This window comes from Camponotus vicinus, unplaced genomic scaffold, assembly GCF_025532165.1.
Source record: "Camponotus vicinus isolate PSW18456_S1 unplaced genomic scaffold, iyCamVici1.0 SCAF_5, whole genome shotgun sequence".
Classification (NCBI taxonomy): Eukaryota; Metazoa; Arthropoda; class Insecta; order Hymenoptera; family Formicidae; genus Camponotus; species Camponotus vicinus.
The window spans coordinates 19516528-19542470 of NW_028141977.1; the positions used below are offsets into that span (position 1 = coordinate 19516528).

General features: G+C 32.9%; 4 protein-coding genes across 9 annotated transcripts in view; 2 read left to right on the forward strand and 2 right to left on the reverse strand.

The window, feature by feature from the left end:
- LOC145972176 (uncharacterized) overlaps nt 1–7701 on the forward strand; it is a 16840-nt gene extending 9139 nt beyond the window's left edge. The window contains exons 2-6 of the mRNA XM_083100537.1: nt 1649–1764; nt 5022–5137; nt 5638–5782; nt 6134–6316; nt 6846–7701. Of these exons, the coding sequence (XP_082956663.1) occupies nt 1649–1764; nt 5022–5137; nt 5638–5782; nt 6134–6316; nt 6846–7208 (923 nt within the window). The 3' untranslated portion in view covers nt 7209–7701. The remainder of the gene's footprint in view (nt 1–1648; nt 1765–5021; nt 5138–5637; nt 5783–6133; nt 6317–6845) is intronic.
- Nucleotides 6730–11185, reverse strand: Mif2 (mitochondrial translation initiation factor 2). Of its 2 annotated transcripts, none has more exons than XM_083100511.1 (12): nt 11084–11185; nt 10742–10883; nt 10346–10635; nt 10097–10257; nt 9750–9976; nt 9380–9650; nt 8882–9135; nt 8532–8787; nt 8291–8455; nt 8067–8207; nt 7772–7970; nt 6730–7249 (listed from the first exon to the last, which is right to left on the reverse strand). In XM_083100511.1, exons 1-11 carry the CDS (start codon nt 11119–11121, stop codon nt 7798–7800), a joined length of 2118 nt encoding a protein of 705 aa, XP_082956637.1. In that variant the 5' UTR covers nt 11122–11185; the 3' UTR covers nt 6730–7249; nt 7772–7797. The 2 variants fall into 2 exon arrangements, with proteins under 2 accessions (XP_082956637.1, XP_082956638.1); XM_083100512.1 differs by lacking the exon at nt 11084–11185 and adding an exon at nt 10991–11062 and having other exon boundaries at nt 10346–10648.
- A 111-nt stretch (nt 11186–11296) lies between these two features.
- Qtc (GRIP domain-containing protein quick-to-court) lies at nt 11297–23836 on the forward strand. Of its 5 annotated transcripts, none has more exons than XM_083100515.1 (10): nt 11297–11366; nt 11817–12071; nt 15249–15469; nt 16470–16747; nt 17914–18192; nt 18579–19124; nt 19239–19475; nt 19631–19726; nt 20539–20640; nt 21610–23836. In XM_083100515.1, exons 3-10 carry the CDS (start codon nt 15286–15288, stop codon nt 21817–21819), a joined length of 1932 nt encoding a protein of 643 aa, XP_082956641.1. In that variant the 5' UTR covers nt 11297–11366; nt 11817–12071; nt 15249–15285; the 3' UTR covers nt 21820–23836. The 5 variants fall into 5 exon arrangements, with proteins under 5 accessions (XP_082956641.1, XP_082956643.1, XP_082956639.1 ...); XM_083100517.1 differs by lacking the exon at nt 11297–11366 and adding an exon at nt 21160–21217 and having other exon boundaries at nt 11670–12071; XM_083100513.1 differs by lacking the exon at nt 11297–11366 and having other exon boundaries at nt 11671–12071.
- A 180-nt stretch (nt 23837–24016) lies between these two features.
- On the reverse strand, nt 24017–25943 carry Rpl11 (ribosomal protein L11). Its single transcript, XM_083100538.1, has 5 exons — nt 25804–25943; nt 25213–25380; nt 24981–25130; nt 24761–24908; nt 24017–24478 (listed from the first exon to the last, which is right to left on the reverse strand). The coding sequence occupies exons 1-5, from the start codon at nt 25807–25809 to the stop codon at nt 24351–24353; spliced, it is 600 nt and encodes a 199-aa protein (XP_082956664.1). The 5' UTR covers nt 25810–25943; the 3' UTR covers nt 24017–24350.

Consider the following 25943-nt stretch of genomic DNA (forward strand, 5'->3'; position numbering starts at 1 on the left):
ATCACATTCAATACTTTTGTCGACGAAGAAATCAGTATGTGTAAAAAAGTCGTATTCACAATAAAAGATAAAAAATGATGTTTCTCCTTTAATATCACACAGCTTTTATGTTTAATTAATTATTTATATTTATTTAAAGGAATATAATTATAAACGAGAATAATAAAAATAATAATAAAATAATAGAATAATAAATAGAATAATAAAAATAATAATAAAAAAACGAGAAAATAAAAATAATAATAAAAGAATATAAATATAAACGAGAATAATTATTTGAGAAAGGAAAATTAAAATACCATATGCGTTGCAGGATTAAAGATGACATTTCCTATCTATATATATTATCAATATTTATTAGAAAAATTAAAGTAAAAAAATTCCAAACTTTTTCATTAATTACGATCGATCGATTAAAAAAAAAATACGCGAAAAATTCTAAATGACTGTTGTTGAGGAGCTGAAGATAATTGTGCCGAGAGTGTCTACCCGGAAACGAAAATTAATCTAAGGGAATTCTAGCTGAGTACTACGTTCGTAATAATTGTCAGTGTCATGTGATAAGAGCGCGTGCAGAGTATAAATCTGCAGTTTGTTTCTCTCCTCATCGCTCATGGACGGATCTCGTTACGACACGAAAGGCTCGGGGACGATGGCTTTCTCGAGAATCATGACCTCGCGTTATGATCCAAGGCTTGTGTGCGCCGTTAACCATTTTTGATTTTCGCTCACCTAAATCGACAACGTAACATCACACAACGCAGATGATTTAACGTTACTTCCTACGCGCGCGTTTGTTTTTATTGACTTTTGATTAACGCATAGTAAAATTGCTTCTTATGAATGCATATGCAAAAATTATCAGCATTTTCTATTTCGATATATAATTAATAATTAATTAATAATAATAATAATACTAATTTCCTATTTCGACATAATATTATTATGAAAATGTATTAAATAAGAGAGCATTTTTATGTATTATGGTAGCGAATGCGATATAGCTACACATATTTAATTTTATTATCAAGTATTAATAAAAAGTAAAAAAATAAGAAATTAAATACCATTTAATTGTAATCATGAGTTATAATTACAATTCCGTGTATAATATAAATATCATTTATAAGACAGAAAGATGAGAGCCTATCTGCCGGTTTTGTTTTTATTTCACTATCACGATATCTCGGTCTCTCAACGTTCAATGAACGCTCATTGAGCGAAAGGCATAATCGATCGATCATCAGTGCAGCTGACATCGGTGTCGCGTATCGCTCGAAAGAAAGAGAGAAGAGAGCCGAGAAACTTAATACTAAATACCTTAACTTCCTTAATCCTTCAAATGACACAATCAGCACATTTAGTTGTAATCTTTCGCGAAATCTGAAGCCTCTCATTTGCACACGATATGTTAAACTGATAAATTTATCGCGCTTGATGATCGCGACAATAAATAAAAGTTGACATCATCCTGCATTTTTGGGGAACATTAAGCTAATCGATTGCGCTTAAAAATTTCTGAAAATTGAGTCAATGAAATCAATTTTTTTTCAAAAATAAATATATAAAAAAACAGCAACTTCTTCCTGCGTATTCTTCATTTTCTCTCTTTCTCTCTGTATTATATTTACGTTTCTTGTGATCATAGGTACAGAGAGATGCCCCCAGAAGGGAGTCGTAAAGCAGGTGGCCTCGAAACTGCTAAGGGCGCTGTCCGAGAAAGGATTGGCCTTCCTCGTCAACCACGGCATTCCAGAGTGCAAGGTACGACGTGAACGAGGGAGAGGTTCCCTTGCGTGCGAAAATGATTAAGTCTCGAGGCTTCCTTTAATTGATCAGGCGCCGGTATTACCGGGTCTTGCCGATTTCCATCGCTATAAATGTGGACGATATCACGCGCTCTCGCAATTTAATGTCGCGACGAATAATTTGGCACACCGATCGAAAGTGGGTCGATTAAACTCGCGGCGTTTTTATAACGTTAAAATGAATGGCGTTATAAAGAAAAAATATGCTAAAAAATCACGAATTGTTTTGTGCAAATATATTTGAGGATATCAACTGTTTGAGATCTTTTTAAGGGACGAAGAAATTTTCGTCGCATTTGCTCATTTTAATCATAATTTTTAGTCTTAATTGGATTATCTTTATTATTTTTAATCTTAATAGGAATCTGCAAATATTAGTCAAAATAATTAAAGTGTGATAAGAAACGCGATATATCAAAGTTGAATTGTCTGTAACGTTACTTTGATGTAAGGGAGAATTTGTCACAGAGAGCCATCGTAATCTCATGGAGTTCAATGACATCAGTAATTAATAATTTTCTTCTTTAAATGGCAGAGAAATTTCTATAAATGAAATATTCTTTTATAAAATTTTACGAAGAAATTTTCGTCGCATTAAAAAAACGCATTTGCTCACTTTAATCATAATCTTTAGTCTCAATTGGATTATCTTTATGATTTTAATCTTAGTTGAAATCTAAGTCAAAATATAAGTCAAAATAATTAAAGTGTGATAGAAGAAACGTGATATATCAAAGTTGAATTGTCTGTAATGTGTTACTTTGACGTAAGGGAGAATATGTGGCAGAGAGCCCTTGTAATTTCATGGAATTCAATGACATCAATAATAATTTATTATTATTATATATAATATTATTATAAAATATTATTATAAAATTATTAATAATAATTTATTATTAATAATTTTTTTCTTTAAATGGCAGAGAAATTTCTATAAATGAAACTCTTTTATCAAATTTTACACTGATATAATAATTGTTCTCTCTTTTATTATCGAACATGCTTCGATATCTCGAGCATATTGATTAGAGAATGGTCGAGTTTTTTTTTTATATTATTGCTCGCGATGACCTTGGCATTTGTACGCCGTTATCGGAAACTTGCGGGCGATACCGCGATACGGTATGTTGCAGTTTCGCGCAATTTGACTTGTGATTTAGGCCGATATTACATTTGTCGTACGACAAATTTTTTAATCACATTGATTGGCTGCGGGATAATAATTTTTTGAATCTTTAGAAACTTTCTATCCCGCAGCCAATCAATATGCTTAAAAAATTTGTCGTGCGACAAATGTAATATTAGACTTATACGGATTTATATATAAAACCGAATTTATATATATGACGTACATATGTCTCGATGAGTAACAGGACTACGTGTCGAGAATAATATAATAATATTATTCTCGTTTGTAGCGGAAAACATGTGTACAAAAATATGCGTGCGGTCGAATCAAAATAAGACGATTTTTGTCAAGGATAGTTATATAAAAGTTGCCAAGTGTGTGAAACTGCGAGATCTTAATTCAGTCTTTGAGTACTAATCAGCGTAAACCAGAAGGTTCATTAAAGCATGAATAATCGCTTATCGCAAAGTAAATGCACATGATGACAATTCTGAGTTAAATAGCATGCACCTCGTATTTGTCGATTAATTTAAGGATTCGATTTTTATCAATCGATAACGCCTAAATTATATTATAATAATGTGAGTATTTTAATACTTTTTCTAGATGGAAAGAAAAATTAAAGAATTAAATCTTATCGAAAATGAAATTAATTTGATTCTATCTCTTGTTTTATTTTGACATATCTTGAGTGATATTTTTTCGACGATAAGATAAGGTGAAATTTTGAAATTTATCAGAAATTTTCCAAAAGAATCATGGGTTCGTGCATCTTCTATAATTTTCCTGGAGATTGTTAGTATAATTTGCAATGAAACGATAAATTGTTGTAGTTTGTACAATAAAAAAACCGTGGAATATACTAGAATGAAACTATGCTTATTATATGACAATAATATACTTTGTTCTGCATTGGTTTCCATTTCCAGCATTAAAATAGCTCGCGGATAAGCGACACACACGCGTACACACGCGCACACATACACGACACTCGCGCATGCAACGATACGATTATTTCGCAGAATTAGAAGAGCGATCATTCTCGGTTTTTTCCTTTGCGACGGTTCTTTTCTAACATTACATAACGAAATCATGCAATATTACAGCATCGATAGTGCTAGAATACACGTCGCGTGTGTACTCGATCATCCTCGTAAAAATATGTTTGTAAAGAAACCGTCGCGGCGTCACACGCGACATCTGACCCATACGTCAGCGTGTGTGAATCATTCCTTGTCCTCTTATTCAGATATCCCTTTTTCAAAATTACCTTGTAATTCGAGAGATTAGAAACTATGCAAACACGAATGTATCGTGCTTATGCAATATAAAGTCTTATCTCTAGAATGTATATATTATCTAAAGACACGTGTGATTAATATTTAAAAAATTGTAAATATGATTTTAAGAAGGAGAGATCCAATTAAATTTTCACTAAGAAAATATTGACTCAATCAAGCAATTCTTGCAATTCATTTTAAATTATTAAATACACATTAAAGATAAAATTATTCATGTGAAAAACATTTAGAAAAAAAGTGTATAAAAAACTGCTTACAGATATTGTTTGCTCATTTCATATTAAATGTTTGTACAAATGTGACGATGGAGAGACATATGGCAAATTGAGACTTGTGATATATTTTTCTTTACGAAAATATTGTTTTGAAACGCAATTTTTTTCTGTGCGATTTATTCCCGGTCGACGAGCGAAATTTTTTTTTATTAGGCAATATATATTTAATATTTATTTCGCTATTCGCAAAATTGTTTATTTTCGATTTACCGGAATTATATGGATGTGTGTACATTTACAATATCTCCAAGTGTTACGCATTATCTTCGAAAGAATATCATGAAGTGTGAAAGATGCGATTATAGATGTCGAGATATGAGATACGCGAAAGAAAAATTTCCATTTTCTCATGGAATGATAATTTTTGTTGAAGGCAAATTTTCTTATCATTACGTAGATATTTATTTTTGCGTTGCGTTTTCAATAACAGATATGAAAACGCGCACGAAAAGACTTTATACATTGTCGCTTTGGCTTCGTCAAAATTGTGTGTTCCATATTTTTATAGATGAAGGCTGCTTACAGAGCTCTAGATACATTTTGCGAGCTACCAGATGACACGCGAGCAAAATACGAGCGCGTTTCGCCAGATAATCACGGTTACATTAAACCAGGCATGGAAAAGTAAGTTGAAAGATTTGCAAATTATTTCCGTAATTTATTGCAATTCAACTTGATGAATGTTCTATTAACCGACTGCCATTTGTAATATGATGATAGTACAAAAAACAATATATATCATTTGAATTTAATCTATGATAAAACTCCTAAAAATAATTTAAAATTATTTAAAATTATTTAAAATAATTATATTAACCGTACGCTGCTGAAATTATTTAATGAAAGAATCATAGAAAATAGAATTATATTTAATTATATTATATTATAATTATGTAATTATAAATATTAATATATTATGTATTGTGTATATATTTAATGTTACCCTAAAATGCAAACGAGAGATTATATATGTATTTATAAATGAATCTTTATTTTAAATATTCTTTTAGTGTTGCATATATTTTTTTAAGATTTGTTTTATGATTTGTAAATATTGTTTTATTCAAGTTTTCACATACATGTTTGTGTTTATAGTTTCTAATCTAATTGTCTTATGCAATTAGATTTTCAGACGAGATGGAATTTCGTCACGCATTCAATGTAACCGGATATGAAGGAACTCTGCCGGAGGATGAGGTTCATGGATTTAGATCAGCAGTAGAGGAATTGGCACGCGATTTCAAGCAATTGGCCTCCATGCTTCTTACTGTAATAATTCTTGATTTATTGTATTTCATTCTCTCGTTATTATTAATTAAATATATTCTCGAATATATTTTATTATATTTTACTTTTTCGCGTGCATATATCTCTTCTCATTATGAATTTAACATTCTTAGAGATTCATTCTATTATTTTATCTTTCCCTGGAAATACTCCTCTACTTCACATCCTTATCTATCCATTTTTTCCGCACTCAAGGAAGATCCATTCCACACTCTTGACCTTTGAACGGAAGTACATTGTAATTTTCAACGAGATTTCATAAGACTCGCGATAATAAAATCTAATCTGTACAGAAGAACCAATAAACATTGAAAAGTCCCGTTCGTGTTGCAGGCTCTATCTGTGGGTTTGGAACAGTCCCACGACTTCCTGCTGTCCAAGCACGCGCATATGCTCGGCCCTGGCAACGCGTCCACCCTACGTCTTCTTTACTATCCGCCACTCGGTGCACCGGTACATGGCCTGACCCGATGCGGCGCTCACTGCGACTATGGCACTTTCACTTTGTTGGCGCAAGTATGCAGATTGCAGCATTACATTACATGCTTGAAGCTCGATTCTTAATATAGCCGTCTCGTCATTGAAGAGAGATGATTACACGATCGCAAATCATATTCTACAAAATACATATACTTTACACATTTCACGTCTAAAAAAATGTCGTAAATGTTATGTATCTTTATAATTTCGTCAAAACTGAGAGATATCTCGACACGATTGTTCACATAATACAACGCACAATCACTTTGTGATAAGCAACTCCACACCGTTAAAATATGAAAATATTTAGGAGAGAAAAAGACATATTAAGCACGTGCGTGTTAAAAGATAACGAATAATTATTAAACATTAAAATAAAGATAATTGCACACGTGATGCATACGTAATATATGATATGAAGACCCCGATTAAGAAATATGAAATGTAAAGTCAATATAAAAGTAATATTATATTATGTATACATATATATACAAATTGTGTCTACTTTTAGTATCATTGTGATTACATTCAATAATTTATTTATAACAATAAAATGTTTTTCAAGGATTGCGAAGGCGGTCTTGAAATACAAATTCCACATGGGAACGATGGAGAACGATGGGCTAGAGTGGGCCATCTGCCAGGCGCCATATTGGTGAATACTGGCGAACTACTGGCGCATTGGACTAATGAACAGCTTCCAGCACTTAGACATCGCGTCGTTATGCCAGAACTTTGCAGTCGCGGTCGTCACTCCGTCGCCTTTTTTGTACACCCGGACGATAATGTCCCCATCGAACCGTTAGAGACAAACATCACTACAGCCAACCAGGAATCGATCCCTTGCCGTCTCCAAAAGAAGAAACGTAGTGTTCTCTCGGCGTATCAGCATCTTCAACGACGATTTCGCGAAACTTATGCATCTTAATATACTCCACGTGATTCCCCCAGATATCTTGTTAAGGTGATCTATATTGCCAAACCAAAATTAAAAATTAAATTTTCACGGACTCATTGGATTGGAGTAAAGATGGAACTGCGGAAATTTTAAAGAAATTTAATCTTACATTATTGAAAATTGCGGACAGTGAAAGATTACAGCAGATTACCTTTCAAAATTTGATTGACTGTACATATATTGTTATTGCATATCATTTGAGGCATATTGTAAAAGAAAAAAATTTAAAGAATGCACATAATGTTCATTCCACTTAAAACGCAAGCAGAGCAAAGTTGATTTTAATTCTTTTAAACAAATTTAAACAGTATAACTTATTCGTCTTAATTTCATAAGATGCATTCAAGAATTTGATATCTTCCTCATAAAGCGAAATTACTATAGACTGTATGAGTAAAAGATGTAAAAAGAATGTGAAAAAAAAGATTCTCTCAGGCAATAATAAATAAAAATTTGTACTTAATTCAAGAATATTTCATTCTCTTAATGGGTAAGCAAGGCAATGACTGTGAAACTCTATGATCATGTTTTACCTGATTTAGCTTTATAATTTTTAAGATTAAAATCCAGGATCCCAATCAGTCTCTTGCGATTTCTGACCTATCTCATAACAAACGAGAACATCTCCAGGTTTGAAAGACAATGTAGGATCTTCAAATCTCAAACCACATTCTACATTAGTCTTGATGGTATCTGTTTCAGTTTTCATATGTCTCATCGATGCCAATTTTCCTAAAAGATAAATATTATTTCAGCTTTTCCTTTTTTTCTCCTCTCTTTTCCTCGCTTTCTATCTTTTACAATTTTCAGTCAAATATTGTCTTTTACCAGTACAGAGAGTTTCCTGTTCACGTATTAATCGATACATTGCATTTCTTTTTAGACTGCCTTTGGTGCACCGACAACCTGCAACCTTTACTTTTTTTTTCTTTTCTGTTATTTCGAACTCTTGCAGTACGTTTGCTTCGCCTACAGAGAGATTAAAAAATCAAAACGAGTTTATGGCAACAAATTTAGCCGACCTGTTTTAATTGTTTATACTTTTTTCGTACCTATTATTTCTTCAGTATCTAACGGCGGTAATTTAGTATTTATTTCCTTTTTAACATCGTCAATAAGTTTATATATCACATTGTATGGACGGATCGATATATTTTTTTTATCAGCTTCTTGTTTCAAGTCTTTCGATACGCCCACATTAAAAGGATATATGATGGCTGTAAAGATTTCACATGATGTTGATATTTATAAAAGAGATAATATTAGCCGATTCTTTATGAGATATATTCTTACCACTGAATGCGTCTGCTATTTGCAAATCTGTCTCTGTGATAGGTCCAACGCCATAATGGACGACGCTCAATCGACATTTGTCATCGCTTCCGTACGTATTAAAAACATCTAATATAGCTTCTACAGAACCGACAACGTCGCCTTTTACGATAATATTGATTCTAGGTATTCCGTCAGGTTCTTCTACTTTAACAGGACTTGCTAATTTGTAATATCTTCCAAGCGATCTTCTCTTTTCTCGAAGTTCCTTATATTCCTACAATAGTCAGATAATAAGATAAATAAGGCGATCTTAACATCTCTATCATAATATAATTTAGTTATACAAAGTTTTGTTAACAGAAATTTACTTTCAAATGTTCTTCATGCTTCTTATCTGCTGCAATTTTATGCTCCTGCGCTAGCTGCGTAGCTTTTTGGGCTTCTCTATATCGCATTACCATATGTACTCTCTTCTCGCTCTCAACTTCTAACACCTCATCTCCAGTAGAAGGTAAATCTCTCCAACCAATAACCTGCACTGCGTCGGACAATTTAGCTTCCGCAACTGGATTCCCGGAATGATCGAACATGGCTCTCACTTTAGCCCATACTAACCCACTCACTATTATTGAACAAAAAAGTAATCAAATATGTAAAATTTTAAACTATATTGTATATTCAAACTTGTAGAATGTTTCACACATTATCCGTTTTGAATTTATCTTATTGTATATTTGAAACTTAAAAAAAGAGCAGAAAAAAATTTGTTTTTAAAAATAATTAACTTTTTCCAATAAAATTCATGCGTTATATTCCTTTCTGAATTCTATACATGTTTTTTTTTTTTAGATTGAAATACCCATTACCAAGTAATGCGCCTTTTCTCAAAGTGCCGCGTTGAATTAAAACTGTCGCTAATTTTCCGCGATGATGATCGACAGAGGATTCGATTATAACAGCTTCAACTAATCCTGTCGGATCGCCCTTTAATTCTATGAGCTCGGCTTGTAATGCTATAGTCTCTGTCAAAGTATTTATGTTAGTCCCATGTAACGCCGAAATATTAACACACTGAATATCTCCACCTAATGCCTCTACCTGAATTTCCTGTTGTGCCAGCATATTTTGTGTTCTCATCTAAAATAGACATTATAAATTACAATTTTCATTATCATTTTCAGATAGTAAACTATATTAATTCTGCTTCTTGTTCTTTATGAACCGGCGATAACTTACAATGTCAGCTTCAGGTTTATCGATTTTATTGATGGCCACAATAATTGGAACATTCGCGGCTTTTGCCATTTGTATACTTTCTACAGTCTGTTCCATAACACCATCGTCCGCTGCCACCACAAGTACCACAATGTCAGTTACCTGCGCGCCTCTCATTCGCATAAGATTAAACGCAGCATGTCCGGGAGTATCCAAAAACGTAACTCTTTCTCCAGTTTCTAATGTTACTGTTGGTTACAAGTTACAAAAATAAAATCGCGAAAATTTATTATACAATATAATTGCACATATATGATGTAATAAATTATTAATACATTATACATAATAATAAACAAAATCGCATTTACCATTGAAGGCTCCAATATGTTGAGTGATACCACCAAATTCTGTTTCCACAACAGATGTATTGCGTAATGTATCTAACAATGTAGTTTTTCCATGATCAACATGACCCATAATTGTTACTATTGGATGACGTTTTATCAGTACAGATTCATCTGGTAGAGACCTGATGAGTAAGATATAAATAATATAATAATATGGCCTCTTTTATCCTATTGATTGATTAATTCTATTCTAATTTTATTATTTAATACCGTTTGACTGCATCATAATCTTTTTTGTCCTTTTCTACTTTGTTATCTGGTTTAGAAATTACTCTAAATTTTGCCCCAAGTTTCCGTACAGCACTATACAATACATTCTGATCTTCTATGACAGTATTTTTATTATAATTTCTAACTGAATCGGACATAAAAATTGCTTCAAAAATATCATCTATGTCCTTTTTTGCAGATTCCGCCAGCTCCGATACTGTCATTCTGCTCCATACATCCACAACTGGCAATTTCTTTTTTGACTTCAATTGTGTGAAACTATTCTGGTTCTATAAGTAATTTCTATTTTGATATAATACATATATATATAATATTAAAAAAATTGAATTAGTAGTAATTGAATAAAATAATGTATATAAAAAATTGGAAATTTACCCTTAGTTTTGGTGCATTTTTGAAGTATTGTAGCGTCACATGATAATGCTGGCATTGCATACATGTGAAAAATAAAGTGGGCAAGACATGTTTCCTTGCATTGTCACTTCTGACAAATTCGTAGAGTTGTTGCCTCAGTAAACTGTAAATTATATAATAAAAATACAAGATAATTAAAGCAGACTATCATAGGATATACAATAGGATAGGTTATGTTTCTAATTTCTTAAGGAACTTGTATTTTCTAACAATATTGACGTATTGGACGGATTTCGCAGTAAATTTTTGAAGATACGATTTTAATCGTCATGACATCGTCTCTTTGACTAAAAAAATGAGTACCTGAACTCCGTACATGTCCTAATCAAGGAAGCAGCCATGTCTACGGTTACGCAATCAGTTTAGCCAACTTTAATCAACCGAAATGCGAAATTTACTGGATAGATAGCAATAAAATGGCTACGTTCAGAAAACAACGATTGAGCAACCTGTTTTTGAAAATTGATCCGATTGGTAGATCCAGACACCAATCGCAGGCGATCTTCATCGACGATTGCACAATCATTGTTTTCTGGACGCAATCATTAACACACGTGATCCTTGATAGCATCTTGCGCTGTTTCAGGTATGTGTAGATTTCTAAACACACTGTCAGCAAGGAATGCAAAAAATATTTTTATATATCGACGTCACAATGTATATTACAATATATAATTATAATTAGCTCGCATGATAAACAATGTTTATCACCCAATTGCAATCTATTATTGCTTTGTAACGAAAGAGGATAAAAATATCCTCGACCTACAATATTATTGGAAAAATAATATCGCGTGTTGACGATGTAAAAAAAAGATAAATCACGCCATCGAACGTTCGCTTCGTGATCGGCAGATGCCGCGTGCAGTCCACTATTGTCCGAATTGGATCAAGAGATCGCTCTGATACATACATCATCGCAACTTTTCGCTAACGTCACGTGCGGTGATTCGTGTCACGGCCTTCGACGCGACAGTTTGTCGCGTGAATTTTACGTTCGGTACCGTTCACGTCGTTCGAATTCATCTGTTCGAAGGCGGGAGACGGATCCCCCGACCCGGAAGGAACCGAGAGCCCACGTGGCCCGTCCATATCTGACAGTGGCTGTCCGTCAGTGTACGAGGATTGACGTTCGTCAGGCGCCGTCGTTCATTCGCCGATCATTCTGCTTCGGGGGACGATATCGTTAGCTGTGAACAGGTCGTAGCTACCGAGCAGCTGTTGGGAGATTCAGTTTTGGACGAGTAAACGAGCGATAGTGGTCCCTACGATATCGATGTTTTTCACCGAGGTGAGTGCCCGCGATCCTCTCGATCCTTTCGAGTCTTTAGATCTGTGATCAAGTGCATATGTTACGTACGCGGTGCTCGTTCGAGAGAAAAAAAAGAGAGAGAGATGAAAGCGTAGACGCCGCGAAAATGTTTTCGAATGTCATGCGATGAGAAGGACGAATTGTTCGCGGGAAATTGACAATAGGTCTGCTTTTTTTCAACTGCTTTTTTTCCTCCTGTCAATCTCTATCTTTTTCCTTCCAACGCTTGATGGCTATTTCGAAAGTGTAATATAATACAGCTAAAAAAACAAAAGTGTAATGCTTAAATGTATAATGTATTATCGCGAGATATCGTGGAACATTAAAAATACATGGCCAATACACACACAATCGTCTACAGTGTATCGATATTTTTCACAAAAGATTTAAGTATAATAAACATCAGTATCGATAATTATATCTGCTTTTGCGCAGCGCAAATATTAATGCTCTTGGCATATCTCGACAAATAAATTTCAAGCGTAGAGTCCCTAACTCATTAACCCCTCGGTTTATGTATAATTTATCTATTTGTGTTATGTAACACGCTATGTCCACAATAGTTGACCGGTTAAAAGTATGTGTAAAGTGTAATCTTTGAACCTTTTTTTGAAAGATTTATTTCTTTTATTTGTTCGATGTGAGACTTTTGTTGAAAATATTTGTCGCACACCATATCAATTATTTACGTATATGAAAGAGTAATATACATAAGAAAATATTCATGTGTCATCTTTTATTGCATTTAAAGCATTGTCGCTTTGGCTACTAAAATATAAAAATTTTCGAAATTATAGAACACAATCTAATCAAAAGAAATATAATGTTGTTATTATTCGTCCTCTACTAAAATACGAATCGTTACTAAAATTTTATCTCAATGTGATTTTTACGGAGGAAGTAAGAAAGAAATGAATAATTTTACATATTACAAAAATATATGTTTACAAATATATAATTGTTTACATGAAGATATTTATAGACCTGATATCGCGCGGATCTCTCTTTTATTGACGTAAAATTTTCGTGTCGATGTGATTCGTCGATGTGTAAACGCTGCATAAAGCCGCAGCATATCCTTGAAATAGAACGTGGACATGATCGATTATTTTATTTCGATAAAAGCGGCAGTTTCCTCCTCGCGCCATTCACTTCATTTCAACCATTTCGATTTTTCGTCTTCTTGCTATCGCTTATTACGATCATTACAGTTATTACAGTCACTCCAAGTCATTCTTGGCGATTTCGTCAGCTGGACGCTGTCGAAATTATCGAGTATTTACATAATAAGTCTTCTAAATGTTGCGAAATGTGTTCAATTATTTTCATTATAAACTTTAAAATCTTGTTTTTTTAAAAAAAGAAATTTATAGATATTTTTTTCAAAAGATATATGGAAAATAGCTTGGAATTTCACAAAAGAAATTTTCGTAGGTGAAATAAATATAGATGAATTCATTCTTCGTATGTAACATTTACGTATATTATATTTATCTAAATAATTTTTATTTAAAAATAAATGTATGGGTATAATTTAAAAATTAATAGTAAATTATATATAACAAATTTCATGTGTAAAAATAATTGCTAAAGTTTCCTGTTATAATATTTTTCAGATTTTTTTCTACAATTATGTAAATTTGACAAATATATCAAAGCGAACGATTTTTCGAGCCTTACTTTCCTTTATTTTTGTCAAAATATGTAATTTACAATAATTTACAGTAATTTGAAGTAATCATCATCGAACTGTTATTTTACAATTTATATAATTTATTTATAATTTGAAATTACATTGAAATTATATTGCGTTGAAAATAATCGTGAAAATTGCATATTGTAATTTCGCGTTGGGTACGCTTTTTTACGATATTTTTGTATCGTTTGAAAGAGTCAGGTATCAAGGTGCGTTCGGGACTTACAAACTGCACTTTGAAATCGTTTTACGCAATTCTGCGTATTTATTCCAAGGAGCGCCATAAAATTACGGTTCGCATCCGGCTTCCGCGTACAAGGACGAAATACACGCGAAGTTAACAACCGCGTAGAGCACGCTTTAAAGCACTTGATAATTGTGCGAATAATGTCGAGGTCGTACCATTTTGTAGATGTCTGCGATTTCATGTACGTCAAATTTCCGTTCTATCATTTATTTGCGAGATATTCTCTTTTAATTAGAGGGTAGAATAAAAAAATAATTTATATAAAAGAAATAGAATTTTTTAATTGACAAAGAGATACAGTTGATTTTTTTTAAATTTTTTATATGCAACGCACGACATGCATTTTTATGTTTCTCCTCTGTTTTTGTCAGAATGTAATTTATTAATAATTAAAAATAATCGTTGTTACGCTTATATTATATTCTTATATTTTTAAAAATTTTTTCATCGATTTCAAAGTGGTTTATTGCACAACGGATCGTAATATCTTGCATTCCATGGTCGGGAATTTAAATAAAATTCAATCTCGCGTCCTCAGAGGAAACGAATTTTGAGACTCGTCCAAGTTCACGCAGAAAATATCACGCTGAAATTAAGGAACAATCATTTCGAGAGACAACTGACCTAGGTTCAGCGTACGAGACAGCGCTTCATCTAATCGATACGTCCTCGACCCTGGCTAATGTCTTTCTTTCTTGCTTGAATGATTTCGTTACGAGCATTTCTGGGAAAATAAGTTGTTTTCCAAATTTTTAAGCGAAATTAAAGCCAGAAAATTTCAATGCGTGATGCGATAACATATAATTCATTCGATAAGACAAAATAAAATTGGTTAAAATATTCCATTTATATTTGATTAATCGAGTCAGTTATGTAAAACATAGGTATATTGACGGTATTAGTATTGACGGTATAGTAGACGGTATTATTATTGACGGTATAGTCAGTTATGTAAAACATAGGTATATTGATGGTAAATTTTTCAACTTATATGCTTTGCATATTTTTTTAAGTCTCAGTTTACAAATTTTATATTTATGCTCTTTTGTGTCATTTAATTGTCAAGTTTTGGAAATCAACGATACTTTATTATATATATCGGAGTGCAATATTATCTCATTGTCAGATAAGACACTTCGATAACGATCACTTAATATTTGTGGTGGAAATATTTCTTTGTAATCGAATATTTTTGGAACGTGTGTGGTATCAGGTGACAATCGTCGTGTGATGCGCCGGAGATAAACTGAATGGACGGAATGGCTCGTTACGGCAGCGAGAGATCCTTGCATTCCCTGTACCCCGGTCACTCAACTCACGCTGCCGCCTCGACGTCTCCCACAACGCCGACGACAACGTGCGCTATCACCCTGACCAAGGTCGCTGCCACCAGTGCTATCCACGTGCCAAGTGTCGGATCACCTGGCAGTCCTAGTAAGTCGATGGAAAAGTTTACGAGGATATTTAATTATAATAGTTGATATAAATAGTTGATATAAATTATATAGTTGATTTGAAATGCACTTTCTCGAAACAGTTAAGAATTTCTTGAAATTTCATTCCATTTCGAAATTAATAGATATTTAGAAATTAATTTCTCGAATATTTTAAATCGCTGGCATTTCATTTGATTTATGAAATTATCCACAGAAGTGACTTTCTTCTATTATTTTGTATGATTAATCTTGTATCGATACTAATGTTACTTTTACATATCAGTTTTATTGTTTCTTTTTCATGTTTCCTTTTGTTTGTTTTTGTAATTTACATTATCTATAATATCTTAAAGTATCTTTTCATCCACAAGGTCATTAATTATTTTTTTATTTACTTCTAGTATATCGCGTGTTTATAAATATCCTAACAAATAATTTTTGAAAGGCTTAAATAATTTCGAGAAAATTTAGAAATTTTGTGGGAAATTTGCTATCGAAATTTTATGTGATATTTTATATATTAAAGCACTGTAACTGAATTCAAGAATTTATCAATAAAATAAACGATTAAGATGTGATGATTAGAATAAAATCTCAATAAAAAATTTTTTACAATTAAAATCGGAACATAATAAAAAAATTAAAAGCTGCTGTTCCATGATAAGTACACAAAGAATAAAAATGAGAAATACATACAATGACATATAATTAATGTATTCTGGTTTTATTGTTCAATTTTATCCTGATTTACGTTCGTTGAAAAAAGAAAAGACCCAATTTAATAATTAGTAATTAAGAAATCTAGCTCTTTCTCAAATTTCTAAAACGAGTCTATCAAAGATTATCGAATCCTTTTTTATTTTCAAAACTTGTACAAACTACAAAATATTTGATCTCAGAACGACGATTTCCCCCCGCAATTATCCTCGCGCCGCTACCCATCGCAATCATTTATTTTCCACGACATAATAATTAATGGAACGATCACGCATGTGGAGTAGCCGCGACCTCGCCGCCGTCTTCGCTGGACTCCCGTATACCGAGGCCATCGCCGTCGGCTCTGCGTCGTGCCGCCAGCTTGCGCGTGCGCGGCGAACGGATACTACCACCACATCATCCGCGAGCCACCACCGCCGCGGCCCTGATCGGCCACCAACAGCATCACCGTCGTCACAACCACCTCCTGCAATCGTCGCAGCAGCATCAGCATCCGGATCATTGTATCTTCCCGGTCATCACGGAGAATGGAACCGACTCGCCGCGACAACGATCCCTCGTGAGTACCATCCGGCTGCTTTGGAAGGTCGCGTTATCTCCAAACGCTGTCAATATCATCGCACACTAGACGTAGATCGGTCGCACTGTAAACGGACTCCTCTTCAAGTCAAGTTTGACATTTACGATTGTACGCAGCGATAATTTTCGCGAAAAGAACGAGAGCAAAAGATGATGAAGCACGAATGACAGTCCTGATTGACATTCAAAATTGAACGACCCGAGACTGATCTGCGCACTTTGCTCGACGCACAAAAGTACATATGCTGAATATTTTATCCTGAACATTCGATAAAAAAAATATTTGAGTCTTATATATTCGTTTACACGATGTAATAGAAAGCGTAATTATTGCTAGAGCTACTAGAACGAAGAATATCGCCGCTCTCGTTTTTCCAAGATCCGCCAAGGTACTCGACAAAGTCTATAGCACGAAGGAATTGATCTCTGACTTTTGCATGCGGTTATACGTCGGAATCCGTATGGAAATCTTTACCTTTACCTTCGCTAACCGTAACTTAGAAGTTCCGTTGACTTGTCAAGCTAATTTACACGGTAGGTCATAGTAGTCGGATCTGTTCCCCTCGCGTGACAGATATATTCCGGACAAGTGTCATTATCCCTAAGTGCGCAATATAAGAAATAATCCAACAGGTAGGCACCTCGTTATAAATCCGCCCACGTATCGACTTTTATCGTATCGTGAACTATCGTATACATCAGTTACCTTGTATCTTTTTTTATTCTTTTCATTTTAAGAACCTAAAAAGTCTAAAGAAAATTGACAATGCGAATTTTCAACGAAAATTAGCAAATAATTTTTTAATGCTTTGAAGAGCTCTTTTTATACTTGTTTAATAATTAATCTCATAAATTTCATATTATACTTGACTTGAAGCAAGTTTATTACTATTATAAATGATTCATGTATATATAGTCTCTTTTAAAAGACGCTTTTTTAAAACATATTTATACATAAACATGATGTCTTTCTGAATTCCTATGAATAGTTTCTTTATACATTTCTTAAAGGAACCATTGTTTTTTTCTCATTCAACTGAATGATTGTATTCTGTCAAAATTCATTTAACAGTAATGTGCATTGTCTGCTCAGTTTTTAAATGAATCACGCTAACGGATGAGTTAATTGAATGATGTACCGTTCAGAGTCTCTCACTGACACCGGTGAGGCCGCGGCCAGGTCACGCGGCCTCTGGAGGAACGACGACAGGAATTGTCGATGACAGCGATGCCGAGAGTGTGAAGAGTTATAGTAGCGCTTGCAGCACGGCGAGCGCCTGCGAGCACGCCTCCTTCGCGTTGAATGGCACCACTTGGTCCGGTCGATCGCGGAAATATGTTGTGCACTGCTCAAATAACGTCGGCGACAATGAACAGTATCTCACGCCTACTCAAAGAGCGGCTAGACAAGTCAGGAAGTTTCAGGTAATTAAGCTAACAACAAGATATATTTGCAGTTATATTTGTTCTATTGTTTGTTTCGCTTTTACACGCTATTTCATTAGCTCCCTGCTGATGTTGAACATGGTATACGAGATATATTTTTTATCTCCCCGATTAATAATATCTTATTTGAGTCTTGAAGAATATAATTTTTATAAATCTTTTAAATTTAAATTTAAAATTTGTAATTGGTGAGAAAACTTGGCTTGAATAATTAATTATGCACGCACAGTATGTCGCAAAATCACCGAGAGTCCATTAAAAGAATATCTGATAGTCTTGAGACATTCTATATTTAATAATTAAATTATTTCTCTTTTCGTTTGTTGAAATTAAGCAGCTGTTTGCATCTCTATCTGTCTCTATAGGCTCTATTGAAAGAAGCGCGTAAAGAGATCGAGGAGAAGGACCGAGAGCTCTTGCGATTGACGAAGGAAGTTGTAGAATTGAGGCTGTACAAGGCTTCTCTGAACAGTCCGGATGAGCGAACAGATAGCAGCGACGCTCTCACTGTGCGTGAGAACAATCCCTTCTCACCAGAATCACCGAGCAAAGATCTTCCGGATGAGAGTATCGCGGAGAAATCTGTCACCAGTCCGGAAACGCCGGAGAAGCGTTTACACACAGATCTTCCCCCGTCGTTGGCTGATTCCGGTCACTTCGAAGATGGTTCCGTCCATTCGAAAGACTCTGTGTGTCTGCCTGAGCCGCAGCCGGAGATTGTTATCAGTACGCCTAATGGAGTACCATCCAGCGATATTGTTTCCGATGCAATTTCTGTAACTCCTGTAACGAGCATCGAACGAGATGAGGAGAGACGTCGATTGGTTAGTCATTATGAAAATAGAATTGAAGATATGCATAGACGGCACGTTGACGAGTTGCAGGATGTCAAGCAAAAGCACAATGACAAGGTGAAGATCTTTTATTTGATAGACACATTATGCAATTTCTTTTCTCGTTTTATCACATGAATTTAAAGAATGTACAATTTTACGCGTGGTATTGGTAACAAATTTATTATCCAGGTGGAAAGTTTGCTCAATCAATTATCTGAGGTCAACACACGTTACTGCGAGGTGCGGCCAGCCGTAGATACTGCGGAGGCTCGTGTACGTGAATTAGAAACGGAATTGGAGGCTGTGAAGACTGAGTTTAATGAACAGAAAGCGCTCTTAAGCGAACAGGAGGAAAGAAATAAGCAAATGTACCTGAAAATGTATGCCAAAGGTCAAGAAGCCGCGCGCATGGAACAAGCTGATCAGGTACGACATAAAGTAACAAAAACAAAAATATATATATATGTATTATATATATATATATATATATATATATATATATATATATATATAAAATATCAAATTTAGTTATATATATAACTAAATTTGATACTATTTCAATCTCTTTCGTAAAATTACAGATATTCGTGCAGGCACATCAATCACCGCCTAAAGTTACCGTCGCAGAACTTCTTCAACAACTAACCGTTACACAAGCTGAATTAGAAAATATTAAGGTGAGACGTAATTTATTTGCACTCTATTTTTAAAACTAAACAAATATATCAATAGGATAATAAAATGTTGCAGTTTGATCAAAATTTTATTTCGTATATTTTGTGCAAAATTATTTTAAACTGATATTAATTTGAAATATACAGAATTAAATGTTTCGAGACATTATTATCTAGAGATTATTATTAATACAGTTTTTTTTCAGCAACAATTTTTCATCGTTTTTGTTGTCATTAAGCTTTCATAATGCATCGTAACATTTACATTTACCTAGATAGTTAATTATCTGTGAATTTGCTGTCATGTTGCTAACAATTGTTGTATTATTGTTGGCAATATGTATAGTAATATCATTAATCATATTAATCAACATAACAGTAATATGATTAATTATGATTAATCACGTTTGATTATATCTGGGTAATTAGAGTTCTTTATTAGTTTGACATTTGCATTCTTTCTCTCGCTTGATCATTAGTATTTTTTTCTAGTAGATATGCATTTTTTACTTAAGGCATAACATCTGAAATTTGCGTTCATAATCTTATGGATTTTCTCACGTTTGCGAAAGAGAGATTTTCTCGCGATCTTAATCATGCTAACACAATAACATGCCTGAATCTCGAAGTGTTTTTTTACGCAGTCTAATCAGCTTTTATATTTGTTTCTCAGAGACACATCGTTTATTCATTTTTTTTTTACATTATCACACACTTGTAAGGCGTACGTACATCACATTTCGAGCATTCTCGTAGTTCACGATACTCTTGTACTAACGATGTGCCACTTTTTTTGGTCGCCGCTCACACTCCAGGACACAAGCTACTCGCCTGAACCTCACATTTCAGCCGAACGTAGCCAAAGTTTATTAAGCGCTCAAGAGGCTGTTTCTCTCTGGGTCCTTGGCACACGTAAGGTCTGTATCTTAATTCGATTGTCACGTGACGCAATTTTCCACTTTTTAACGCCCGTAAATGTAGCATTTCTTCATATAATATGCACCGATCTTTTATCAGTGTTTTATTATATCAAGAACTGATATTCCGATATAAACATAATGTTCGCTATAGTCCTTCCTCTTACATAAACTTTTATAAGAATTAAACTCTTATATGTTAAATTTTTTATAAGAATTCTTTAAGTTGAAAATAGAATTAATTAGAGATACAGTAATCAATTAATTGTTTTGTAATTTGTTTGTTCGACTTGAATTATTCTATAACTTATTAAGAAATATATTAAAACTTCAAAGATGTATCTTATGCGCGAGTTGGCGACATTCAGTTCTTGATATGGGCGTGTGGAAAGAATACAATTGCGTTCGTATCTCTCTTTCTTTTACATTCGCGTTAGTGAATGCTTTGCTGCAACAATTGCATGTGAATCATGAGGCACAAATGTAGATAGTTGATACTTTCATACTGGTTGCTCTTAGATCGGGCGATATTATCCAGTACACCTGGAAGAAACAGCCTCTTATACCTTCGGTCAATGTAAGTTTGCACGTGCTTACAGCCAATGCACGCTTCTCCACTATTGCGTATAAGATGTGTATATCATATCTTTGAGTTGAGGTGAATTGTTTTGATTCCAGTTGACATTTTAAAGTCAGTGGTGTTATTGTACCTTGATATAAAATACATACATGTGTGTAACTTCCAATTATACATATATACATATATATTAATACACATGTGTTCTAATCATTGAAAATTCTTGATATTTGCAAACGTTAAAAATGATAAATATGAATGTATCTGGATTCAAAATTGATTCATATAACATATACATATATATTTAAACATTTATATATTTTCTATATATTTTTTTACATGTCACAATATTCTAGTTACATTATTTAATAATGTCATTCTATTTTGTTTAGGCAATGTATCGGCGTATTGTAGAGGCGAGAAGCAGTCAGGGTACTCTCGATCCAGAAATTACCCTGCAGTTCCTAAAGTCGGCGATCTATTATTTTCTAACTGATAAGGAGAATCAACACGGTCACTTAAATGCTATTGAAAGTATCCTAGGCTTCACAGACACGGAGAAGCATAACATCGACAGGTTTTATCGATCAGCGAGGAAGTAATACTTTTTAAAAATTCTTCAATATTAAAAAATAATATCACTGTTGACGAAAGGTGTTACATTATCAGATTTAACACCCGAATGTTAACATTTTCATTTTATTGATAAATTCTTTAAAATAAACTTTTTAGTTTGTGTGTCTAAAAGATTTATATCAACTTTAGATAGTTTTTAATTAGCAACGCAAAAAAAATTTATCGTAAAAATTAATTTATATATTATAATTTCATAATGAGAAAACAAATTATATTTTTCTTTATTATATTTTTTGATTTACAATTTTCATTCTTCTCAATTTTTCCAAACTTAATCATAAAGTTCATATAAATCTTTGGCAGACACACCTTACATATTTTCTCATTAAGTGTTATTTATGTACAGTACAAAAGATCTAAAAAAAAAAAGCACATTTTATAATAGTATGAAACAAATATATAAACCAAACATTCGGGAAATCTAAGTATGACAATTTTGTTAGGAATATATAATATTTTATAGTTCTCTTTCGCACACATATGTCATGTTTTTATTACATGATAGTTGACGATTTCGGACAAATCAAATTGCTTTTATTTTTTTAATATATATTTAAAGTTCTGAGGGGATTTAAAATCGTAAATTATATGTATATGCGGCTTGGGTAGCGACTGAATTTATTTGCAACTGTGTATGTAACATCGATGCTACATGTGTACAATGGCCATGTATTACAAATTTAATATTACGCGTATCACGCGTGCAACTTACATGCTCTAAACTAGTATGTAAGTATATTCTAGTTATATTTGAAAGAATATATATTGCATAGTTATTGCAAATCATATATTTTACTTCAATAATATAATTAATGCATGCATTGTGTATATCATAACAAGTATTCCAAAATTGAGCAAGAAATATGTGATACAGGTGAAAGAAGTGATTAAGAAGAAATTTAAAGTTAAATTTCAAGAATTTATATAATTATTTGAAATGCATGTGCCCATGTATGAGTACGAAAGCTGAATATATTTTTCTCGTTATTACGTCGTAATTCCCGAGAACATAGATTAATAAATTTATTTATATATTTACTTGTTATAAATAAAAATGAATATATATATCTATATACAAATATACATATATATTCAGGATGAATCGGAGTTTCTACTAATCTTTCAAATCTTCAAGTGGAAAGACATGATTTTGAAATAACTAAAAACACGATTTAATTGTACTTATGTCTTGTATGCATAGTAACTCCAAACCATCCTGCATATACTTATCTATATCAAAGTCTGGTGATATAACGTCCGGATAAAGTAACAACATAGAGACTGAAGGATATATCTTGCCTTTTTATCTGCTTGTAACTTCAAGTTAAGTAGATCTTGTAAAAGGATATTCAAGTGCAACTACTAGTAAACTTCTCAATAAGCACAATTCCTATCTTACTGTAATTACAATTATAATTATAATTATTCATTTCTCAGATTCGTGTATTTTAATTAAAATTGAAAATAAGTCGGGCAGTTGGTCAATTATTGTGCACGAATGTTTGATTATGATTATGATTTATAATTGTGGCATCAACTATTAGCTTAAAGTTACTTTAATAATTAAAATTTTTGCTAGGTGTTTAGCAATATGAATATTATTCAAACCAAATGAATAATTTTTATTTCTTCAATTTTTAATATTATTTTAGTCTCTATAGATAAAAATAAAAATTATTTCAAAGCTAGAGTTTGTTTTTATAATTTCACATAATTAGCTTGAAGAAAAAAAACGCATATCTGAGGTGCCAATAATAATGTGAATATTCATACTACATATAAATTGCTTTTTGAAGCTACATTCTCCTACACTATTTTATAAATCGAAAAACAGAAATATTGCCAGTAATATTATATCAAAACGTCCAAGGTTAAGAAATCTAATTTCATATAAAGTGTAAGCAATTATATTTCTAATTCTGAAAACTTTTGTCATAGATAATATTCATCTTGTAATAAAGTTCCTTTGGCAAATGTTATGATGCTTAGGCCTAAATAAGCTTGACTATAATAAAATTCCAATATGTCATTCCATCAGAAATGTTACTGATAATGCAAGAGACAAGTCTTGAAATGTTAAAAAAAATCTCATTTTTTAAGAATTTAAAAAATGATTTTTTATAAGTTTTTTCTGCGAATTTAATAATTACATACAGTGCAAAATAAACTCCATCTTTTTATTCTTGTTTATTGTTCTTATGCATTGCAGGAACATTACATCTTCTTAATTTAGCTTCACATTAGTGTTTTGATCGTATTGTAATAGCATGTGAAAAGTTAAGATAAAAAATTTAAATATATATATTAATATATATAATGCATTTGTTCTTTCAAAATTTCATGCTAATTTACTAAATAATTAATTATCTAGAATCTTGAATAGTTTGAAAGTATGATCAAGGCTTTATAATACGAGGGGCATTTAGATTATTACACAGTAAGATTTTTGTTAAAGTTTTTAATGATTTTGCAAAAGATGAAGTATTATGCAGAAATATCACTTTTTTCCTGCTATAATGATTCCATCATATTTCTGCTGGAACCATTTCATAGCATCTTCTTTGGTTAGCCTATGCTGGAAACCAACTTTGCCTGTTTTTCTTCTCCGATGTGCCACATTAAATCCTACAAATTAAATATAAATTCAATAACTTGTATTTTATAGTTATAAAAAGAATATGAAACTTTCTAAATTTCATTAATAATTTTATAGAAATATTGTTTAATTGTAGCATCAATTAAGTAACACACCCAGTAAAATGAAGTGGGTATGAGTTGCAAATATGAAGCATTTCCTCTAGCACATATTTAATAATTATAGATATCGCTATATACAAAACAGATATCTATATGATACCAGATAATGTGCTAATGTCTAATATGTGTTTAAAAAGTTATATTGCTAACCTGGACGCCCAAGAACAACGTAGAAGTCTAATCCGTAGATACCAATACTGGGATCATATTTGATTCCCAAATCGATGTGTTCTTGAATGCCAAAGCCAAAATTTCCAGTGCCCGAGAAGTTCTCTTTTTTCAGTTCATATTCTCGCACCTGTAATCAAATAATATTACAATCACAAAAAGAAAAAAAGGGGAAGAGAGAGAGAGAGATTCCTCGACTCACCTTTAGGCCGCGTTCGAGAATTTCCTCAGCTTTTGCACCACGGACAGTACAATGTACAGCTATCTTCTCGTTACGCCTTATGCCAAAAGAACGTACTGTATATCTCGCTTTGGAGAACACAGGTTGTTGACCAGTCAGTTGCTCCAAGACCTATGTGTATAAAGGATTAATTTTAATAATTAAATATATCAAAGATATCTCAATTAAAATAAAAATCGCTTGTAAAACTTACCTTGGCAGCGCGCGTCAGCCTATCACCAGACTCTCCGACACAAATGTTCAAGCAGAGCTTGCGGATTCGTACTTCGCGCATTACATTCTTGGACGCGTCTTTCGGTTCTCTCTTCACCTTTTTGTCGGTCTTCTTTTCGACCTTCTTCTCGGGTACTTTCTTCACATCCTACAAGTAAAACAATATAGTTTATTACATAAAATTTATCATACGTGGACCAGTACTCTCCTAACCTATCTAATCGATATCGATAAAACGTATTTTCAGTAAATCATTGATGTGTATGAATTAAAAAAAAACAATATTATTTAAAAGAAAAATTCATTAAGGGAAGCAAAAATTTATTATTAAACAAGCTTATAACAGCAATAAATTAAATACGAGCCGATGTTCGATCAAAGACAAGCGTGCGATCTCATCCATGTGTCACACCGACTATTTGTAATATCGTCGCTTTTGCAAAAAACGAACATAATCGTCAATTTATTATTGATATGAGCTATTTCCATATAAGATGATATTTAACAGAATTGAACGATGTAAGAGATACAATCGGATCAAAGTAAGCATTTCGGGGCAAAGAAAACTCACCGCCATGATGAAGAGAAAAGATGGAATTAACGCGGCACGATGTTACGATGAAAACTAGAGTGCGTTCCGTTTGTTCCATTTCGCGTATGATGCGCATGAGCAACATGAGAATCGTTCCATTTTACTTCATGCGCAGTTTA

What these genes read in the sequence shown, in the direction of transcription:
- Mif2 (XM_083100511.1), bottom strand. Translation starts at nt 11,121, where the DNA reads ATGGCTGCTTCCTTGATTAGGACATGTACGGAGTTCAG. An exon ending in ACATATTGGAGCCTTCAATG is followed by an intron (nt 9,977 to 10,096) that starts GTAAATGCGATT and finishes TGTAACCAACAG; the next exon opens with TAACATTAGAAACTGGAGAA. An exon ending in ATAAACCTGAAGCTGACATT is followed by an intron (nt 9,651 to 9,749) that starts GTAAGTTATCGC and finishes TGTCTATTTTAG; the next exon opens with ATGAGAACACAAAATATGCT.
- Qtc (XM_083100515.1), top strand. Translation starts at nt 15,286, where the DNA reads ATGGACGGAATGGCTCGTTACGGCAGCGAGAGATCCTTGCATTCCCTG. An exon ending in CGGATCACCTGGCAGTCCTA is followed by an intron (nt 15,470 to 16,469) that starts GTAAGTCGATGG and finishes ACGCATGTGGAG; the next exon opens with TAGCCGCGACCTCGCCGCCG. An exon ending in GCATGGAACAAGCTGATCAG is followed by an intron (nt 19,476 to 19,630) that starts GTACGACATAAA and finishes GTAAAATTACAG; the next exon opens with ATATTCGTGCAGGCACATCA.
- Rpl11 (XM_083100538.1), bottom strand. An exon ending in GGCTGACGCGCGCTGCCAAG is followed by an intron (nt 25,131 to 25,212) that starts GTAAGTTTTACA and finishes TTATACACATAG; the next exon opens with GTCTTGGAGCAACTGACTGG. An exon ending in TTCTCGAACGCGGCCTAAAG is followed by an intron (nt 24,909 to 24,980) that starts GTGAGTCGAGGA and finishes ATTTGATTACAG; the next exon opens with GTGCGAGAATATGAACTGAA.